The following is a 20,297-nucleotide window of genomic DNA, read 5'->3' as shown; positions in this document are numbered from 1 at the left end:
TGTCCCTCTTGTAAACTGCAATGCCAGTTTCCATACAAGAAAAAGGCTCAACAGAAGAGGGAGGGGATAATTGGAACAATTGTGTAAATTGAACTTTTTTCACTAGACTTTCAGAGATAATTTTAACTATAAGCATAATCTTCAATCTGCAAGGCTAAATATGCTTCTGCTAGAACTTTATTGTGTTTGCACAAGGTTTCAGAGTGAGTACAGAATGTATCCCTTGTGTTCTAAAGCTTTATATTTCTTTATGTACTGTTTTTTCTACAATTTTCATAGCACCCAGCTTTAATGGGTTATCAATGATATTCACATATTACATTTTGGAAAGCTCTAAATATAAAAATGCAAAATGGGGAAGCTGGTCATACAAAAGCTTCAATCCAATGAGTTATTGAGATTGTACATGATATTGTATATCAGATTTTCTCTTGAATACCGAGGTGAGAATCCAAGATGGTACTCAAACTGTAAGCATGCAGAACGTCTTTTGATCACCATGTTAAACATTCAAAGAGTATAAGATCCATGCATTCAGAATAGCAGGATAACCTGAAGATAAACTTAAGCAGGTGCTTCATCGTTATGTTCCTCAGAAAAAAATTGCTCTGCTCGATCAACAAAGCTTGGTGGAAACCTACAATACAAAGGCAGAACCGTGGGAGCTACTGAAGCTGGACTTTTTATCTTTGAAGTTGTGTCTTCAGAATTTTTACTTGTTCTGCTATCCCTAGGATTTCGGATCTTGCCATTTCTACCATTACTACTCCCAGAAACATTTCCCTTGGGGAGAGAGGGACGAGAGCCTCTTGTAGTAAAACGGGTTGATTTTACAGACACATCGCTTTGCAGTTTCTTACGCTCAAGAGTTAACAAAGAACTCTCAGTTGAATCTTCCACAGAAGGATTTCCTGTCGGGGACTTGGACCTAACTGAAGGCAAGCTACTTTTCCAAAATTTCACCAGGGAAAGAATCATTTCTGTACTGAGCTCCTGTTGGACAACGCCTTTGTTCTGTTCGCAACCAAAACAGACCGCAACCAGAGTTCCAGCAAGGATTGGCATCAATTCTGGATCGCTAAAGAATGCAATTGGCAAATCACATACCTGGTATTTAAGAGGCCCAATGTCAATACTTGTTTCCGTAGAATCAAGAGAGATATCAACAGAGATTCACTGACCTTGTGAAGGATTGTTGGAGTGTTTCCCCATCGAAGAACTGCTTGATTTCCAGGGTGAAATAAAGAAAAGTACCCAAGAAGCATCAATGATTCAAGTAGCAGCATACCCACCTGATAAGGCAAATGAGCGTCATATAAATTGCATATATATTGTGTACATAATTACACTGAAAATTTTGTTCGAAACTTCCTATGCAGTTAATGAATTATGCATTTAGCTCAATTTTATTTTGCACTTCACAAATTAGGCAAGAAATAAATCATAAAAGGTATTGTTTCAAAAAAAAAAAATGAAGAAGAAGAAGAAGCGCTAATAATTGGTAGTTAGGTACTTCATAGTTTCAAAAGAGATAATCTAGTTTTGAACATAGCCTCACAAAGACATTGAGATAACTTCTTAATACAGTAAGTAGTAATGGCGGTGATACATATAATGATGGTTGGAATTATTCACCTTTCACTATCTATTATTGTAGTAGAGTGTACCCTAGCAAATGCATGGGTATTAAACTATTAATTATATAAAACCTAAGTACGAAGTATTATTTGTATTTTCTAAATACTTTAAGCCATACGAAAATCTCACATTCAGCCACTAACAATGAGAATGGAAACAACTCCCAAAAACAAATTATGTTCACAAATAAGTTTCTAACAAAGATATATGGATAGACTACGTACAAATGGCAGAAAGATATCAAGCCCACAAGCTATGACGTACCATCTTATCCACAAGAAGATTTTCCCTTAAAGATCTATTGGTTTGTGTCCTTAAGCATAACAATAGATTGTCGAAATTCACTATGTATCTGTAGTCTTAAAAAAAACAGCCATGGCCTTTTATTATCACACGCCAACATTGCAGCTTGAAACCACTTGATATAATACTATACATTTCTATTGTTTAAAGATATTGTAATCACCTATCTGACATTGGTGGTTTATTACTGGCAGTTTGCACACCAGTGTATAAAACTGAGGTGGGGATATTGGGATGAGAAAGATAAACAATAAATTAGTACAAAAGATTATCAAAAAGCATTTGTAAATTACCTGATCACTTGCAACTTTCCAGTTATTGGTACAGTGAGTAAGAAGGAAACCCATGATATGGAAAAATTCCATTTTCAGGTCTGGCATGGCCTACAAAATTACAGTAATATTATTAAAAAATGGATAATAGATCACAAGCACTATTCAGAAACTCAAATACCAAAAAAATAAATAAAAATAAAGCAGATATATCATGGGGTTCCCAGATGGTGCAACTGTGCAAGTATCAGGACAAAGAAGAAAGGGATGAAAGTGAATTACTAGCATTTGCTGCATAAAAGTGATATCTGTGAGAGCCAGATTGTTCAAAACCTTCAAGACATAGGTAGCCACTTCCTCAAAATTTGTGGGGAGAACATACGAGCCCTAGAATTGAAGAAAATAACTTTGAGTATAATATCAAATGCAAAGTACAAGGCATAGAACTTCTTTTGTATGATCACAGTTAACTAACAGATTAACAAACAAAACCAAACAAAAAAAACCAAAAAAAAAACCAAAAAAAACCAAAAACCAAAAGCAATATTAGATTAGATGTTTACAATTATACTCTTCTCTGATTAAAATTGGATGAATATTCAATGCAAGGTTTAAAACTAAATTAACTTCCACCATTTCAAAACTTAAGGACATACTAACTTTTTTTTTTAAGAGCTTTTGCAGGACTTGATAGAATGTCCTGTACTAGAAGGATTTACATACATCCCACTTCCAATCTATATTAGTCCAACACTGCCCTTTAAAGGACCATGAGGAGAGCAGCTCAACTGAACAAATCAACAGAGCAAACCCACATTTAACTTCATGTATAGCATAATTCTCTCAAAATCAAGAATAAGGACAGATAAGGTCTTATTGTAAACTGTAAATGGATGGCACCAGTAATAAGACTAGGTATAGTAACTCTCTTTTTGCCATTTAAGGGGCAGAAGAACAGAAATTTATTAAGGTGTTATCGAAATCAAAATCCCTTGTTCCTGAGTCCAAAAGAATAATTTGTTCATGCCTCTATCTAAGTTCTTACCTGATTTAGCAGATTCAATTCCAGTTCAAACCTAAGTGGAAACCTTAGCTTCTAACAGAGTTGAATTCTCTTTTCACAGCCTGGGGAATAAGGAAGCTTCACAAAAAGGACTTGGTGTGCCAGAGATAATTAACTTTAATGCAAACAGATATAACTGACTATAGCAAGATTAATAACATAAGGGACATGTCTGAAACAACTAGATTTGAAATTTCATCCTTACCCAATAGTAGGGGAAAAAAAAAAAAAAAAAAAAAAACAACCAATCTAAAGAAGCATAATATTTAGCATGGAGATATGAGTTGACAATGGACAAATAGATTTGACAGCATATATATACACACATATATGTGGAATCTTGTCATTCATTTTCAATGTGTGTATTCAGTATATTAACTTTTCACAAATTTTACTAAAATGTCATCAAAGATATTATTGGTCAACAGTGCATTGGAAATGTGAAAAAGCAATCGGAAAAAGTAAATTGGGACAAAAGGAGCGATTATTTTAACAATGATACTTGTTTTGGAAACAAAAACTCATTAATGGGATTGAAACAAAAACTCATTAATGGGATTGAAAGTGTGTTAAAGAGAAATATAATTAATTTAATTATATTGTAAACTCCTTGATATTGATTATAAACTAATGGTGAAGTTTGACTATATTAGATAAGATTGTATAATATTAATATGACCTTCCTAGAAAAATACTGATTCACTAAAAAAAGAAACTGAAATATAAATTAGCTTAGAAGGTGGGATAGCCTTAGGAGGATACCTAAGGAAAGATAGGAAACAGATCCTCTGTATGGGTGATTAGTACAAAAGAATTCTTGACATCATTAATGGAAATTGACACGGTCACTTTTGGTTACTTACTTTACATTGAGTTTAAGATTTTGAATCAATCCCTTTGGTTGTTAGGCTACATAGTAAGATGTATATGCTTAAGTACCTAGACTCAATTAATAACTAATAGAGTTAGCTACTTAGCTTTAGGGCTTAATAAATGGCTGGTAATACATGGTTCTTTGGCTTCTTCCCTTTTAAGCAGATAAGTAATGGCCTTAAATTCAAATAGGCCTATATAATACCAGATACCAACAAAAGAAAGTGATCATACAGATAAATAATAAAACATAAATTAGGTGCGAGAAATTTCATAACTTCTTTTTTTTTAATCAAAATACCTGTTCAGAAGATAACCTATTGTTTGCCTGCAATAGCACAGCTGTTAACAATGATGGAAGACAGACTAAGCCGGTTTCAGATATGGCAGAAAGAAGAAATGTGTGTGGTTGTTTCACATTCATTTGCTCCCCGTCCTTTTTTCCTAAATTAGTACATGCAGCACTTTTCTCATCCTTTTGAGAAGGATTAGACTCAGAAACATGCATTTCTGGATCTTTCTGTAAGTCAAGATGTTCAAAATCTAATCTTGTATTGCTGCTAGTCAACTCAATAAGATTATTCCCTAGCTCTTTTTCACTAACCATTCCAAAGAACAAGGAGTCATAAGAAAGCTTTGCTTTCTGTGATTCACCACATTGCCCATTTTTGTGTACACAAGAAAGTTTTGACAAGTCACAGTTTGCAGTTGATGAGGACAACTTCAGTCCATTCTGAAAATCAGGAGCAACCAAGCAACCAGACTTACTGTTCTTCACGATGTTTGATACTTCTACTTCATTTTCAGGCATCAACACCACTGGATAACATTCCCAATCAATGGGAAAAACAGCGCATGGTCTAGATGTCAAAACCACCAAGAGTTTTATACTCAGCAGAATGGATTCTGGAAATGGAGACCCTTCCATGGGGGGTCTGTCATACAGAGCAAAAAGATCTCGTAGTCGGTGGATAATTTGGTAGGAAACAATGAGCTCTAGGAGGCCATCCTGCATTTGACATTGGCGTTCCTCGAAGGTAGGATGGCCGATAATCATCGTTGCAGTCCACAAGAAACCATCTAGTACTTCAGAGATTGAATCAAAATTGACAGAGGAAGTTTTACTCTGCTGTGAACTAGTGCTACCAGGACTATTTAATGATGCTGTAATTTTAATGTAACTCTCAAGAGCAGCAGACAACATTGGAATAAGAGGCGGTAAGAGGTTCTGGGATAGAAAATAACTTCTATTTGTAGGCAAGAAAAGCACTACTTTCAGAAGTCTCAGAAGGTATATTGTAACTTGGCAAGCTTCAGGCTTAGATATGTGAGATGCAGGCAAGGCAGAAGAGATGAAATCAAGCAGACCGGCCTGGCGAGAAGCTTGTAGTTCGAGTTCCTTTCCTTCCAAATACTGATGGCAAGACAAATGACATATTAATACATTAGTGAGATAACATATTACCATTTCCCGGTAGAGAAAACTAAGAAATAAAGGCCTTTAACACCAATCAAATTTCAAGTTTCCAGCAAACAAGAGAAAACAAGTACATGACTGCTAGGACAGTAGGACAGAATTGTGATATAAGATTTCATGTTGATCAATATAATCAACAGTTGATATTTTGTAAAAAAGAAATAAAGGATGATATGGAGACATGGCAACTGTATCTTACAGGAAATCTAACTAGACAAACAACAGAATTGCAATTAAAAGAATCTAAGATCATTAAAGGTCAAACGTAGATGCAGGCTCACCCTTAAGAAAAAAGACAATCAGATCAGGACAAAAAAAAAAAAAAAAAAAAAAAACACTTATTGAGTAATTCGTAATTATCTCCAATATAAGTTACCTTTATCATTTCAGCAGTTATTAGACCTATACTTGCTGCTCCTTCCTTCCTTTCTTGCCGAAGTTTTTGCAAATCTTGGACCCATCTCCCGATTTTGGCCCTGGCAGTTGCCACAGATGTTCTATAGCCAATACCAACATTTTCAGCAGCAGAAGTTTCAGGAAGATCATGCTTCAAAGCCATAAGCTTCTGCCTAATTTTCTTTATCCTTCGCTTTAAAGACTGCTGCATCCCCATGCCATTATTCACAAGATTAGACACTCCATCAGCTGAATGATTATTTGTTTGACTATTATCACTGTTACAGGGTGGTGTAGACCTCCCTTGACCCTCCTTAATTACCGAACGACGCATCAGGGGCGACGATTGATCTCGAAAATCCATTGATGCTCTCTCCCGTATCTGCTCAAGGTATACCTTGCGACGCTGGTCACTTTCACTGAGTCTTTCAGCTAATCGCTGTGCAAGTAGTTCAGCTTCTTCTTGTTGTGCTTTGGCCCTCTCTTCCTTCCGTCGAATTTGTTCCATGGTCCTTGCCTCCCTGGCAGCGCTTGATGCTTTCCTTTCCTCTTCTCTTCTCATTTGAGCCTCTTCTTTTCTTCGTTGTGTTTCAGCAAGGCGCTGTAACTTTTCTGCTTCAATGAGTTTTCTACGTTCAATGACAGCCTCTTCTCTAGCCATATCTTCTTTCTGCTTAGTTTTCATTACCTGGAACTTTTCAGCCCTCCTCATCTCTGAATCCTGAAGTTTCTGGCGTAAGAGAAACTTTTTGTTTTCCTCATTCAATGAAGTTATAAAGCGCACTTCATTTACTTTGATACTCTCATCACCAGCTCTCTTCACAACTTGGGCTATATGAGCTTCATGCCGAGATTCACTACGCTGATGACGAGCATACATGCCCTCCCGTAATTTCATGCTGCGAACAGCATGCCACTCACTCACACGATTCAGCTTCTCAGATGTACGCTGAAGTTTTTGGACTCTCTCATTCTCCAACTCGCCTCGAATTCTCATAGCACGTGCATGCTTCTCTTCTGCCTCTTTTTTCAAGTCCACACCAGTTTTCTTTTTCTTTTCAGGGGACATTAGCTTATCATGTAAAACTCGTGTACGTTCAGCACTTCTCCTACTCATGCAAGGTGAATGTGAAACACGGGAAGAAAGACGGCGTGAAGGAGCCAGTATTTCCTCCCAATTCCTTTTCTCTTTCCAAGCATCAACTGGCTTCCACGGTTGTGAACTACTCTTATCCTTCTCCTTCTCTTTATCACCAGTAACATTATGTCGTTTAAGAACTTCACCTTCAGAAAGCTTCTCCACTTCAGGCAAAGGTCCTAGTTGTTCTTTCTTACCTTTTCCACCTAGAAAGGAGGCAGATCTGCCTCTAACGGGTAGCTTAGTAGTTATAGGATCAGAAGCAGAAGTCACAGAAGCAACACGGCTATTTTGTACCGAGATTTTGCTAGACCTGCTTGCTTCTGTGCTTCTCCTTTCCCTGCTAACATTTACACGGGCAGCATCTGAAATTCCACTCTTCCTCCTTGATTTGGTATCCAATTCAGAAGTATTGGGGGCACTTTCCCTTGTATGCTCATCCATAGTTCGAAGACGACTATGGCCTTTACTAATTTCACCAGAAACACGCTCTTTTGCCCTCTCCTCTTGGATTTTCTTGAAGGCCTCGAGGGATGAAGATAATATTTCTGCTCTATGAGGCGAGGTAGTCATTCTACGAACCTGTATCATGCAATTGAGTTAAAGTCATTTAAATGTAATGTCATTTGAGATACAAAAACGTTTAACGTCTTTGAGGTTTTGCCAGCTATTCTTCCCATAAGATCATAAAGTGTTCACTATAATCTACAAAGATCTGCTCCAAAACCTCTTTCTACTCAATTTAATAGTCTAACATCCTATATGATTATATCAAGTGATCAAAGAAGACAGTTGTTTCATAACAATTGCATAGTTTTTATCCATTCCAAATTATCGATCACATAATGCTAAAGGACATACATACACACAATCATCTAACAAAATAAGTGACATATTGTTAAAGATGTTAACAACCTACCTCCCACGAAAGTGCATGAGGTCGTCTGTGGTCACCTTTGATACTCATCACTGCACCACTTGATGATAAGCAGGAATTCTTCATAGTTTCAAACTCCTCCACCCTAATATTAAGATCTCTGAAATCAGATTCAGCTTCTTGGAGAACAAGAATTGCCTCTTTCACCTGCCCTAAATCACATTCTAGCTCACACAGAAGGTACAACTCATCTATAGCCCTATTAAGATTCTCAAACAAGAAACACCAAAGCCGCTCTCTAAACCTTTCTTTGCTTTCACTGCCTTCAGGTTGTCTAACGGCACTCATTGTAGGTGTATTCAATGAGCTATCTGTGGGTAAATCATTAGGTAACTCACTACTGCAACCAGAAGGTATTGCTGCTGCACTGCAGTTCCCAGGAGCTTCTAGTAGACTCTGAACAGATGAAGCAACCTCTTTATCTTGAGCAATAATCATTTCATTTGCATTCTCATCATCAATATCATTCAAAGCAGATAAACCAATCTCACATACACCAGGAGTGAGAGTGGGTGCTGACAAATTAACTATTTCTGCAGCCTTCTCTGTAGATGAACACTGAAACACATCTTTCGGTGGTCCACATGCATGTGCAAAGTCTTCACCAACATCATCATTTGCTGGTTCCACAGGGTCCAAACCACTACATTTTGCTATATTTTCAATTGCTGAAAGCATTCCCGCATCAGTTGAAGCTACTTCATTCACCTCTTTACAGTTTTCCTCAAGGGAACCATCATTTGGAAGAGATGGCATACTTTGACATACATCACTAGTGACCTCTTTATAGCCTTCGTCAAGGGGCCCATCATTCGGAGGCGATGGTATAATATGACATACATCACTAATTGCCTCTGAAACTTCAAGTGTATTGTTATTAACTAAAGGGCAGTCCTTTGATAAATTGCAAGCATTCAAATCACAAATATTCCTGGATGTACCACACATTGCTAGATCATCATCTCCAATTTCGCCAAATCTGAGTTCAGAAACAGCAGCAGTTCCACATTCTGGGGAAATTGCATCATCCTCTAGATCACCCCACTTGATTTTATGAACCATGTCAGGCTTCTTCTCAGAGACATTTTCATTTGCAGTGGAGGAACTTTGAGAGCTTGTAGTTGTTATGATCTTCAAAGGTGGTGTCTTTGGACGCCCATTATCATCACCAACAACACACTTATCAAGGCAGCACTCATCTTTTTCGTGCTCCTTGGAGGAGGAAGATTGACTTGATACACCCTTCTGAACAGAATCTTTCCCTGGTCTTGATACATTGGAGCGATGCTTACTGCTAGAACTCCGACCTTTTCCATTTACTTGCTGCCTTGAAAAACCCCCTACCCAATTCTGAATAGAGAACTTTGAGCTGCTTCTGTGCTTCTGAAAGAAATGAAAAATCCATTTCAACGAGACAAAATATAATATTTGAGAAACTCCATCAATCAACAAGTAAAAACCAAAACTGACAAAGGTTGTCAGCAATTTAGCATCAACTCGTCCTACAAAAAATAACTGATTGAACAAGAAAGCTATAAGAGAATCAACAGGCCTGCAGCATTCAATGAAATTTCAATCATGCAATTTAATTAACTTAGCTAAGGCACTATAATTTCAGTAATCTCGAATAAGTTCATAATCAAACATAGACATAAGCATACAAATAAATTATTTTTGCTACAAACAGTCTCTATAACTCTATAAGGCCATACCACCTGATACAATATTGTCTACTTGATTCTTAAGAACCCTATCCCTAACTAAAACTTGACAAAAGGGCAATTAGCAAAAGAAGTGTAGTCCAACACAATATACTACATTTTTCAGCAATACTCAAGTATTATCATTTCAAGCAAACATGTAATTCAACTAAAAATAGCAACAATATTGGCTACATTGAATTGCACCCTCCTTAACAACAAATCATCAAACACATTAAACCAACATGAGCATTCAACCGCGATTCATGTAATCGTATACGCTTTAACCATTTGTACACTATACAGAACTTCACATGAGACTGATCATACAAATATACAACATGAACAACATAATTCAATCAAAAAAAAAAAAAAAAGAAGAAAAATAAAACCTTTTTCACTTCAAACCATCCTGAGCCCTGATCATCCGCAGAAGCTGCAACAGAATCATCCATCCCAATATGATCGAAACCCAGAAATTAATTCCCTGGAAATGCATATAAAATTACCCAGAAAAAAGCATACAAATTAACCCAAAAAAAACCTCAACTTTCAATTATACTTAGGTACAAATAAACCCTTTTATTATTATAATTACCCGATTGAATGCCAATACAGAAAAATCAAATATATGTTACAGACTACAGACGAAAATAATTACAATTCTAGTGGTTCAAGGTGAAATCTTTGATGCCCTTAATTTCAGAGCTCGTCAAAAAGCGAGATAAAGAACAAAAAAGGAGTGATTTTTATGTGAAGATTATAAATACAGGGTTTAAATTAAGATTTACAGAAATGTTGTTTCAAACAATAGTTCCAAAAATAGAAAGATTTGAGACAAGTATGTCAGAAAAATAGGGTTTTTCTGGTGAAGGAGCAGTTTTGAGAGATGAAGGTGAAAGGGTTAGACTTTGGAGGGAGAAAATGAAATTTTGTATTGGTGGAATAATTATGGTAATGCCCAGAAAAATGATGTTACAAAAATAATTATTTGATAACAATATGACATATTTTTGTGTCTTCACTCTTCAATCTTCACTAGTTAAGTAGAGGTATCAATTCGAATAATCGGATCGGATTTGATAAGGTCCGGTCAATTTTATGGTTGAGTCATGCCAAATTATTATGTCTACACTAGTTTGAATATAAATTGGTTATTTTTCGTGTCGCTATTGGATAGGGTCGGGTGTGCTTTTGACACCTCTAGTTAAATTTTCTCCAATGTTGAGAAACTAAATTCAATATAGTCGTGTAGACTTGACCCGTGATAATAATACATTTGGATTAAAATATATTGTTGCATTAGTTATTGACTTTGTTGTTATAGCGTAACTTGTACGAGTATTTTATGCATATAGATGTGCGATAGCCGATAGGTTTATAGAAAGCAATTTAGTTATGTAAAGAGGAAGTCACATTTTCTTCTTTATTTCAAAATTTTCCATTTTCTCTCCTTCCATTCACTACCCTTCAGTTTATTTATTTTTTTCTTTGGCTTTCTAACTAACCTATCTAGCTACTTCGTTTAGAGTTACAAATGAGCTGAACCAAGTCAAACTTTAAGATAGAAGATCAAGAGCATGTATTATTGGGATTTTTTTTGTTGGATTAGCTCTCAAAGTGAATTCTAAGAAGTAAGAAGAGAGCCAACTACACCTGTATGTATGGACAACCACTTGAGGTTGGTTTATGGGCAAGAACCACTTAAATAGTTTTAGTTTTATCTCTTATTGTGTAGCATGTGTCGATGCGGGACCATAACTCTCCAACTTATTTTCTATCCACCCATAAATAAATAAATCTGTACGGAGAGTCACTGTATTACTCACCATTGTTGATGTCTTTTTTAGTGTGTATTTTGGAATTATGTCAGAGAGAGAAGAGAAAGTCATGTCGTACAATAAGTTTATAAATGTTTGAGTATGGCTTGAAATCGAACGAAATTTCAAACTTTTTGTTGTACCTCACTAGTTAACCATTTCAGTAACAGAAAATTTAACAAAACATGGACGGAGGTACCAACACCTATAATTTTACACTTTGATAAGTACAAAAGTAAAAAAAAAAAAAAAAAAAAAAAAAGTTTTAAATGGGTACGAAAATTCAATAGGGTCCGTTTTTGAGGTACCAAAATTCAAAGTTTCCTTTTTTTTTTTTTTGTTGGGATAGGGGTGTTTGTGTGGTAAATTAACGGTAGTCGTCAATTTAATGGGCCCATAGGAGATTGGAGCAACTTGTAGATTCTTTGGATATATTCTTAGGTCCCTTTTCCGTTGAGCTTTATTTCAGTTTAGTTCAGTTCGGCTCCAATCAGTTCAGTTCATCTCCATTCAGTTCAGTTCTTTTGCTAATTTATTTGTTTTATATTATTTAGCTAATGATATTGTTAATGACAATTTAATTTAGGCATGCCTTTGGGCCGGTCTTTTTAAGTTCATCCTTATGTCTAATGATATTGCTAATGATAATTAAAGCCAACTTTCATACTTTTAGTATATATTACAACAACACTGACAATAATAATAATAATAATAATAATAATAATAATAATAATAATAATAATAATAATAATAATCATTGTTAATGGTTATAATTTTTTATACACATTTTTACGGTTAAAGTCATTGGCAAGATGAGAGTATTATAGAACAATTACTAGTTTTCATAATCGGTTAGTTTGTTGTCTTTTTCTTGTCCGTCAAGCTGCTCCGTTACTTCAGGATTCCTCTGAATTGACTGCATTTATGATGGAAGTGTGATGTTGTGTTTTTTTTTCCTGGTTTGGAATGGAAGTGCGTAGTTTAGAGTCTTTGTTTCCTTTTTTAATTTTTTTTTTGGATCTTTTCTTCGTTTTTTTTTTTTTTTTTTGGTTTGTTTTTGTTTCATTTTTTAACAGTCAAACTGTTACAGTAGATTAATTTCACAAGCATTAATTAACATGAAAATAAAAAATTTTAACCAAAAAAAAACCTTTAGTGGATTTTCCGTCATTGGGCCCTACCTAGCGATTATTTTGACCCTTTTGACTGATTTTTTTTTCCCGATTTTTCTCTTTAAAAACGTTCTCCTAACTTTAATTCACATTTCCTTCACCAAATTTTACCTCAATTATAGTGAAATTTGGTAGAATTTGGTGAAGTAGATGTGAATTGAAGTTATGAGAGCATTTTTAAGGGATGATTTTACAGTAGCCTTTTGAAAATGACTACCACAAGCATTATTATGTGTCATAATATGATTGGATGTAATTTTCCATGTAACCTTTGACTTTTCAAAGCATATTTTAATTAAAATTCATTTTTTATAATTTCTGATTTTTTTTTCGAAAATTATATTTTATAATTTGTTATTTTATGATTTCTTAATTAATTTCAGAAAATCAATATAAAAAAATTAAAATAAAAAGCTGTTCTTCATTGCTTTGAATTCAACCGATGATTTGAACATGTCGGCTTCGTGGCGTTGATGCTCCACCACCAATAAAATGGTTGTTATGGTAAAGTCGATCATGGTGAGCAGTCGAGCACGCTCCTTCTTAGCCTCACATTTACAAGCTTCGATATCTTCGTCGCTGTGTTGAGGGAGATGGGCAGATGGCAAGATGGGTTGTTATGGTGGTGGTGGTGATGGAAGCGCCATTTAGGGCCGAATTTAGGGCGAGGTGGGGGTTTACCATCAATAAGGCGGAAGGAGGAGTCTTCATCGAGGGCAAGTGTGGTGGCGAAGGAAGGTTGTTGAGGTTGCGAGTCCAATCGGCGATTCCGGTCGAGTTTGTTGGAGTGAGAAAAGGGGCGAAGGGGGACGTTGCTGGGGATGGTGGTGGTAGATGGTGGTAGAAAAAGGATTTCCGAAATTATAAAATAAAACTTTCAGAAATTACAAAAATGAATTTTAATTAAAATGTGTTTTGAAAAGTCAAAACTTACATAACAAAGTACATCCAATCAAATTATGCCACGTAATAAGACTTATGGTATTCACTTTTCAAAAGACTACTGTAAAATTTTCAATTTTTAAGAGAATAATCGGGAAAAAAATCAGTCAAAATGGTCAAAATAAGTGTTAGGTGGGGCCCACGGACGAAAAATCCACCGGATTTTTAAAATGGGTGGTAATCTGAGCATTTATTTAATTTAAGGGGTGGTAATATAAAATAAAAAAAATTAAACGGGTGATTAGTTCGAAAATGGTTACATTTTTTGGTGGTAATTAAAAAAATTTCCTTAACCAATCTCAGCTTTTTTCTCTCTCTAGTTTTTAGAGAGAGATAGTTCCCTCCAGGGTTTTCCCTTGGGAGGGTTTTTCCTAGCCTCTTTTTCTAGGATTTTTTCTTTGTTTTTTCTTCAATCCTTTCCTACTTTTCCTTATCTCCTTCATTCTTGATTTTTATTTGTAAAATTTGTTGGGGCTTCCACTGGTTTTTATCGGTGGGAAACCCCAAAATCTCTTTAATTGCTTTCAATAAAAAGATACCATACTTAAGATGATGTTCATGGTAGGGATTTTAATTACTTGTTTATTGAAGAATGAAGATCGAAGGTTTTGCAATTTCTACCTGAGTTTAGAAGACCACGGAAGGATATTCATCCAAAAAATTATGCATCTGCAGATCTTATGCCGAATTAGAGCGAACTCACAGATTGTATTGCTTCGGATGAAGTTTTTTTGTTAAGGCTATTATCAATCGATTCTGCGATGTTATTTTTAGGATTTTATATGTTTTTGTTGGAATTTTAAATTTCTCAAAAATTGATTGTAAGTGCTGTTTGGCTATTTTATAAATGAAATCTTTAATCTTCCTGTCAAAAAAATAAAATAAAATAAAATTCCTTATAAAAATACTAGGTTAAAAATCGACTAATGGAGATTAAATCTTTTTGTCTAAATATTGAATTAATTCCTCATATTGACAAATTTCAATTCCTTCAATTTTTTTTTTTTTGTTAGGCTTAATATATTTGAGTTTATATTATATCTTAGAAAATTTACGTGGTTTTAGAAAATCTCATAAATTCTTTGTGTTATATCCGTGTATCGCACGGGAGTTAATCTAGTTTACTACTATATAATTTTAATTTTGTTAAGGACATTTTGTGAGAAACTACCTTTTAAAGCAATTTTTTTGCGAGAAATTACCTTATAAAAAAATGTTGTAATAAACTACCTTATAAAAGTTAAATGTTGTAAGATACTACCCCTTGGTCGGAAAGTGACAGTTTGACTAAATTTTTCCGGCGTTGACCAAGTCATATGCCGGTCACATGACATTTAATTCATTTTGGGTATTATATGGATAGGCTCGGGAAAAATTAGAGGAAATGGGGAAAGATGAATTAAACGTCACGTGACTGACACATGACTAGGTCAACGCCGGAAAAATTATGTTAACTCTCACTTTCCGACCAAGGGCAGTATCTTACAACATTTAGCTTTTATAAGGTAGTTTTTTACAACTTTTTTATAAGATAGTTTCTCATAAAAAAAATGCTTTAAAAGGTAGTTTCTCACAAAATGTCCTTTTGTTAATGTAAAACTTTGAACTTTAATGCACATATAGTCAGTGGCGGAGCCACCCTTGTGCACGGTAGGTCACGTGACCTAGCACAAAAACAGAGAAGGTTTAAATATTAAATATTGCAACTAGTAATGATATGTACTCCGTAGTCCAATGGTGGAGGCTTCATATTTTTAGAGTAAAGTTACTGGTTCGACTCCTAGGGGAAGCTACTTTCCTTCCTTTTTTCTTGCATTAAGAAGATGTAATATATAAACATTTAACAATGCAATTAACAAGTAAGTGCTTAGTGTTGTAATGGTGGGAGGCATTGTAAATTTTGCCAAAGGTTATGGGTATGACTCCTAAGAACAACGTTGTTTTTGTTTTTTTTTTTAAATTTTTTGGTAGTTTTATTAGTCACTTGTCATTATCCTTCTCCTTCCCCGTAACATTTAATATTTTTGGAATGTCTTTTTTTAGAAAATTTTTTGGTAGTTTCATTAGTGACTTGTCATTATCCTTCTCCTTCCCCATAACATTTAATATTTTTGGAATGTCTTTTTTTAATTAACTTTTAGAATATTAATGCATTAATTATGATTGGTATGCGGTCGATGGGTAACGGTGACCTAGCACCCGTAAAATCCTGGATCCGCCACTGCATATAGTATTGATTGCATGTATAGCAATAATAAAAGTTGATTTTTCAAAAATACATACGTAATATTAAAATAAATTTAATAGGATTTCACATAATTATATATAAATTTTTTTATTACACATAAGTCAAAATTTAAAGACTCACAAATGATGGTAAAAAAAAAGTTATTATAAAAATATTAAATCCAAATAATAACTACTTCCTCCGTTTTTCTTTTATTGCACCATCAAGACTTTTACATTATTCACATAATCTTCTTTGATCATTTTTTTTGTGATTTATCTATAAGGAAAAATATAGTCATGTGGGATTTAGTTAGATTTGACTCGAAATTTACTTTTAAAATATCAACTTTTTATAATATAAAAATATAATTAAGGATTTTAAAAAACAAAGTAATGCATTGACAAATGTGAAATCTCTCATGGTGTAATAAAAAAAAGAACGGAGGAAGTATATTTTTAAATCAAGGTATTAGTACTCAATTCAGTTATATGGATTAGCCAAGTCACATTTTACTTTGATAATTTCAAATCTAATTGGGTGATTTAAAGTTCAAGTTAAACAATGCTTTTAGTAACACTTGACATTTCCTTAAACAAAAAATAAAAAAATAATGACTTTCTTAGTAGAAAAAATGTTACTTGCAATTAAGGATTTTGATTAGATCTCCTAACCCATTATTTCCTCAATCCCTCTAATTTTGCCATACATATTAAAATAAAGGTCTCTAAAAGTTTATTTTTTTTAAACAATAATTTTTAATTACAATCGCGCTTACTCTTTTATAGGGGTGTCCATCCGATTTTCGCTTTAGATCTACCTCAAATCCACTCCAATCCAAAATAAATTTCGGTTTTCAATTATCAAATCTAATCCAATCCGAATTCCTAACCAAATCCAATCCGATCCAATCAGAATTAAAATTTGGTTATTTGGATCTGATTCGAAATTCCGAAATAAAATATGTTGCAATTTTTTTTGGGCCGAGTATGATTATAAAATAAAAAAATGTGATGATAAAAATTCATTCCTTGAAAGTATAGTTGTACACGATTAATACAAGTGTTGAAAACATAGTTTTTGATGATTAATATTAATATAAGTATAAAAATAGTTTAACAAGATTAATATTAACAATGCTTATTTATAAAATAATGGTTTCATATTTGGTTTTTTGGATCCGAACAAGCAAGGTCAATCCAATTCGATTTAAAAATACAGATTTCCAAAAAATTTCAATCCGATCCAATACGATTTAAAGTTCAGATCCAATTCGAATTTATAATTCAATTTGGATTGAATTGGATTTTGGTTTTAATCCGAATAATGGACACTCTTACTCTTCTATCTCTCTCGCCATCAAGGATAGATTGTGTATTTATGTCTACTCACCTGCACAATTGTAACACCCCCAAAATTCGAGTCTTTAAAACAATAAGAGTAACCTTTAACTTTCAAATTAAAAACCCAACCATCGAACTCTGGAAGTGTTACTGCTACACTTATTTTCCGTAGAAAATAAATGCAAAGAAAAAATAACATAATATTTAAATAAACTAAGTGGTCTAAGTTGTGACAAAATAAAATAGTCATTACATCAAAACTGCAATTATTTGAAACCAATAATTGAGAGGAAATAATTAAATTCGAGAATAAACTAAATTGTCTTAGCTACGTGATTATTCTAACGTCTCCTCACACGTAACCGAGTACCCTTTTTACCAACCTGCAAAATAAATCAGAAACAAGAAAAGAGAGAAGAGAGAAGACTCCCAAAAATCAGATAAATTGAGTAATTCCAACTCCATCCCGTAAAATAAATAATTTTAGTTCAAAACAGTTTATACATAATATAGTCTCATAAATATTTTAATACTCAACCAAGTTCAAATAGTCACATAACATATTATTACTTTATTTAAGAAAGGGAAAGAGAACGCCAGTAAGCCGGGACTAGTCCCTGTCACCACCTACTTTACAGAGGGTCGCGCGTAACCCCAATTGGCCATAAAATAAAACAGAATGTCCCTAGTGTGCACACCCCTCACTAATACCCAGTGATTAGGAGGAAGGCTAACAACAATATTCAATAATTTAAACCAACTAGTAGCAACCATGCATAACTACTAGTGGGCAACCTGTTCTTCACCCTTTCGGGTTTCATTTCCCTTCTTAAGTTAAATTTCACTGTACATTTTATTAGATTAAATCATCTGATTACACTATACACAAGTATTGCACAAATCAATTTAATCCCAAGTATCAATACTTTAATTTCAGTATAATCCGAACATAGTCATCCTACATGCATGAGACATAAACTATTAATCACATATAATCAATCAACCAATTCCCAAGATCTTATTTATTTACTCAAAACTCATACATATCAAATAATCAAATTTTTCGAAAATACATATAGTAGTACACAAAATAGAAAACTAGTAAATAATTTGATTCCATAAGGTCATACGATAGCACACTTATAATATATAATTGCATAAGCACGTAGTTGGCACACATTAATTCGAAATAATTTCCTAACGGGATTCTAAAGATGATGGACATTGAAAATTACCTTGATCGCGCGTAAAAACTCAAGGTAATTAACCTCCGAAACGTTCACCTAGTAGCCTCCGTCTACAAATAAACGAGTCCAAGTTAGTTTAGTATACTAATCGAATTAGTTAGGCAACCTCATTAATGCTTGATGCCTATTACTAATACACCACTACGTAAAAAGAAAGGAAGTAGATTTTTTTTTTATATAAAAGAGATGTCTGCCAACTTTTCTAACTTTGTAGATCAATTACTCATCTAACCCCACCATTGTTGCTCCCCTAAGAATCATCTTACAATTTACAGAAGACCAAACAAAACACCCCCGCCCCTTTTTTTTATTATTTTTTTTAACAAACAAAAATAAATAATAAAAGCCATACTCTTTAAAATGTGAATCGGAAGAAGCCATAGAAATATAACTCAAGGTCAAGGGACGAAGGCGTATTTCGTGGTGGGTTAGCTAACAATTATTATTATCAAGAATGATAGGTGAAGAAGAATCATGGCTTACCACTATACTCAATCAATTATAGTTGGTGTTTTAGCAAATGACACAACTAAGGGATAATAATCGGTTTGAGGGGAAAAGAAAGCTTCTTGGAGCTAATATTTGAAAATCAGTTTCTCATTTTTATTTTATTTTTTTTACAAAATCAGTTCCTGAAAATTATCTAAAATTAGTTTCTGGAAATTATCAGTTTTCAGTTTTTTTTTTTTTTTTTTTTCAAATCCGAAAATAATAATTATAAAATCTATTAAAATAACATATATAATTCTTGTCAAAAAAAAAAACCATATATAATTAAAGTTTAAAAGTTTATACTAGCTAGAAAATTTGGGGTATTACAACAATATTTAACGTATTTATTTAAAAAGGAATTCAAGATTTAGAATATTACTTTAGGGATTGAGCCTATCTTATGAAAATTATATATTTGAAAAATACACGTTAAGACAAATCTAACGAGATACTTACTTCAACAGGTCTTGTATGGACCCTATCGATATACAATAAATTATTTTAGATCCAATTTTTCTTATACAATTAATGACGAACAATTAAGGTCAAGTAGAGGTAATCTTGGCAGGGTTGGGCCGAGCTCAGACCAAAAAAAGTCGTGCCCAAACATGCTATACCTGGCCAAAACAACCAACATTTTCAATCCGGTCGACCCAAAATTTAGGCCAAGCTGGGCTCAATATTGATGTCTAAACCCAGACAAAATTCTAGACGAACCAGTCATGATCATATTTAAATCAATGTTAAATCGAATCAGACCAAATTAGATTAGAAGCTAGAATTTAGAAAATTTAGACCATAACATCTTCTTTTAGGTGAAGAGTTCAAAGTCTAAATCGTTTAATCAAGTTAAATTGCTTCTTAATGGGTTTTGTCTTCTTGTTCTTTGTTGTAGTTGCTGATTTCTTGACCATTGATTCTTGGGTTGTTCCCTTTGGACCTCCGGGTATACACTTGTATGAGTCAAGTCATACAAGTTCAATCAATCTTAACCTTTTCAGTAGAGACATAGAAGGTTAGTACAATTGTACAACCCTGGTAAGTCAAGCTTTAACATGTTTTACATGTAATAGATTCAAGTATTTCCTCGATTTAATTATTATTCAAGTGTGTCACTTAACATTTTCAATTCTTAACATCTGGTACACAAAACAAAGGAACATTGTAGTGTTATTCTCTTACCAATTTGAGGTAAACAATACATAGATAGAGTAATCAAAACACATCAAGGAATGAACAAAAGATTAATTCTTACAT

The 20,297-nt window shown here is 33.9% G+C and overlaps 1 protein-coding gene across 1 annotated transcript; it reads right to left on the bottom strand.

Moving 5' to 3' along the window:
• LOC145601393 (uncharacterized) lies at positions 1-10,798 on the bottom strand. Its single transcript, XM_081657408.1, has 8 exons — positions 10,190-10,798; positions 8,080-9,480; positions 6,003-7,742; positions 4,451-5,563; positions 2,496-2,600; positions 2,235-2,324; positions 1,182-1,292; positions 1-1,107 (listed from the first exon to the last, which is right to left on the bottom strand). Exons 1-8 carry the CDS (start codon positions 10,250-10,252, stop codon positions 565-567), a joined length of 5,166 nt encoding a protein of 1,721 aa, XP_081513534.1. The 5' UTR covers positions 10,253-10,798; the 3' UTR covers positions 1-564.
• Between the last annotated feature and the right edge of the window lie 9,499 nt (positions 10,799-20,297).

Source organism: Chenopodium album, chromosome 2 (genome assembly GCF_948465745.1).
Source record: "Chenopodium album chromosome 2, dcCheAlbu1.1, whole genome shotgun sequence".
In the NCBI taxonomy this organism is placed as follows: Eukaryota; Viridiplantae; Streptophyta; class Magnoliopsida; order Caryophyllales; family Amaranthaceae; genus Chenopodium; species Chenopodium album.
Note: the sequence above shows the minus strand (reverse complement) of the source record. Positions and strands in the feature narration are given on the sequence as shown.